This window comes from Eurypyga helias, unplaced genomic scaffold, assembly GCF_000690775.1.
Source record: "Eurypyga helias isolate BGI_N326 unplaced genomic scaffold, ASM69077v1 scaffold27297, whole genome shotgun sequence".
Lineage (NCBI taxonomy): Eukaryota > Metazoa > Chordata > Aves > Eurypygiformes > Eurypygidae > Eurypyga > Eurypyga helias.
The window spans coordinates 17,534-17,897 of record NW_010260199.1 but is presented as its reverse complement, the minus strand read 5'-3'; the positions used below and the strand labels follow the sequence as shown (position 1 = coordinate 17,897).

Here is a 364-nt window from a genome sequence, read left to right as displayed (position 1 = left end):
GGTGGCCGGGCCAGGCACCCTGGGGCCACGTTCCCGGCAGGGCTCACCCGTCTCGTAGTAGTCGTACAGCGTCACGGTGGCCGGCTGGAGGTTCCTCACCGGGAAGTCCTGCGTGGCGGCGAAGGCGAAGGCCTCCTCAGTCTCTGTCAGCTGTGGAGACGGCCCACGGGTGAGGTGCGCCTGTCCAGTGGGGAACCACGCCCTGTCCCCATGCACCATCTCACCTGCTCCAGGTAAATCGTCACCTGGTCGGGCTGCACCTCCACCTTCTTCACCAGCCTCTGCCTCCTCAGCTGGAGGGACACGGCTCAGGGCAGCCGCGGCCCCGTGGGTGCCCAGCAAGGGCCAGCACCCTGAGTGGGTG

At 68.4% G+C, this 364-nt stretch overlaps 1 protein-coding gene across 1 annotated transcript in view; it reads right to left on the bottom strand.

The window, feature by feature from the left end:
• Window positions 1–47: 47 nt before the first annotated feature.
• Window positions 48–364, bottom strand: part of LOC104512110 (alpha-2-macroglobulin-like protein 1) — a gene marked incomplete at both ends in the record, with an annotated part of 17,683 nt that continues 17,366 nt past the window's right edge. The window contains 2 exons of the mRNA XM_010154960.1: window positions 48–150; window positions 225–309. Of these exons, the coding sequence (XP_010153262.1) occupies window positions 48–150; window positions 225–309 (188 nt within the window). The remainder of the gene's footprint in view (window positions 151–224; window positions 310–364) is intronic.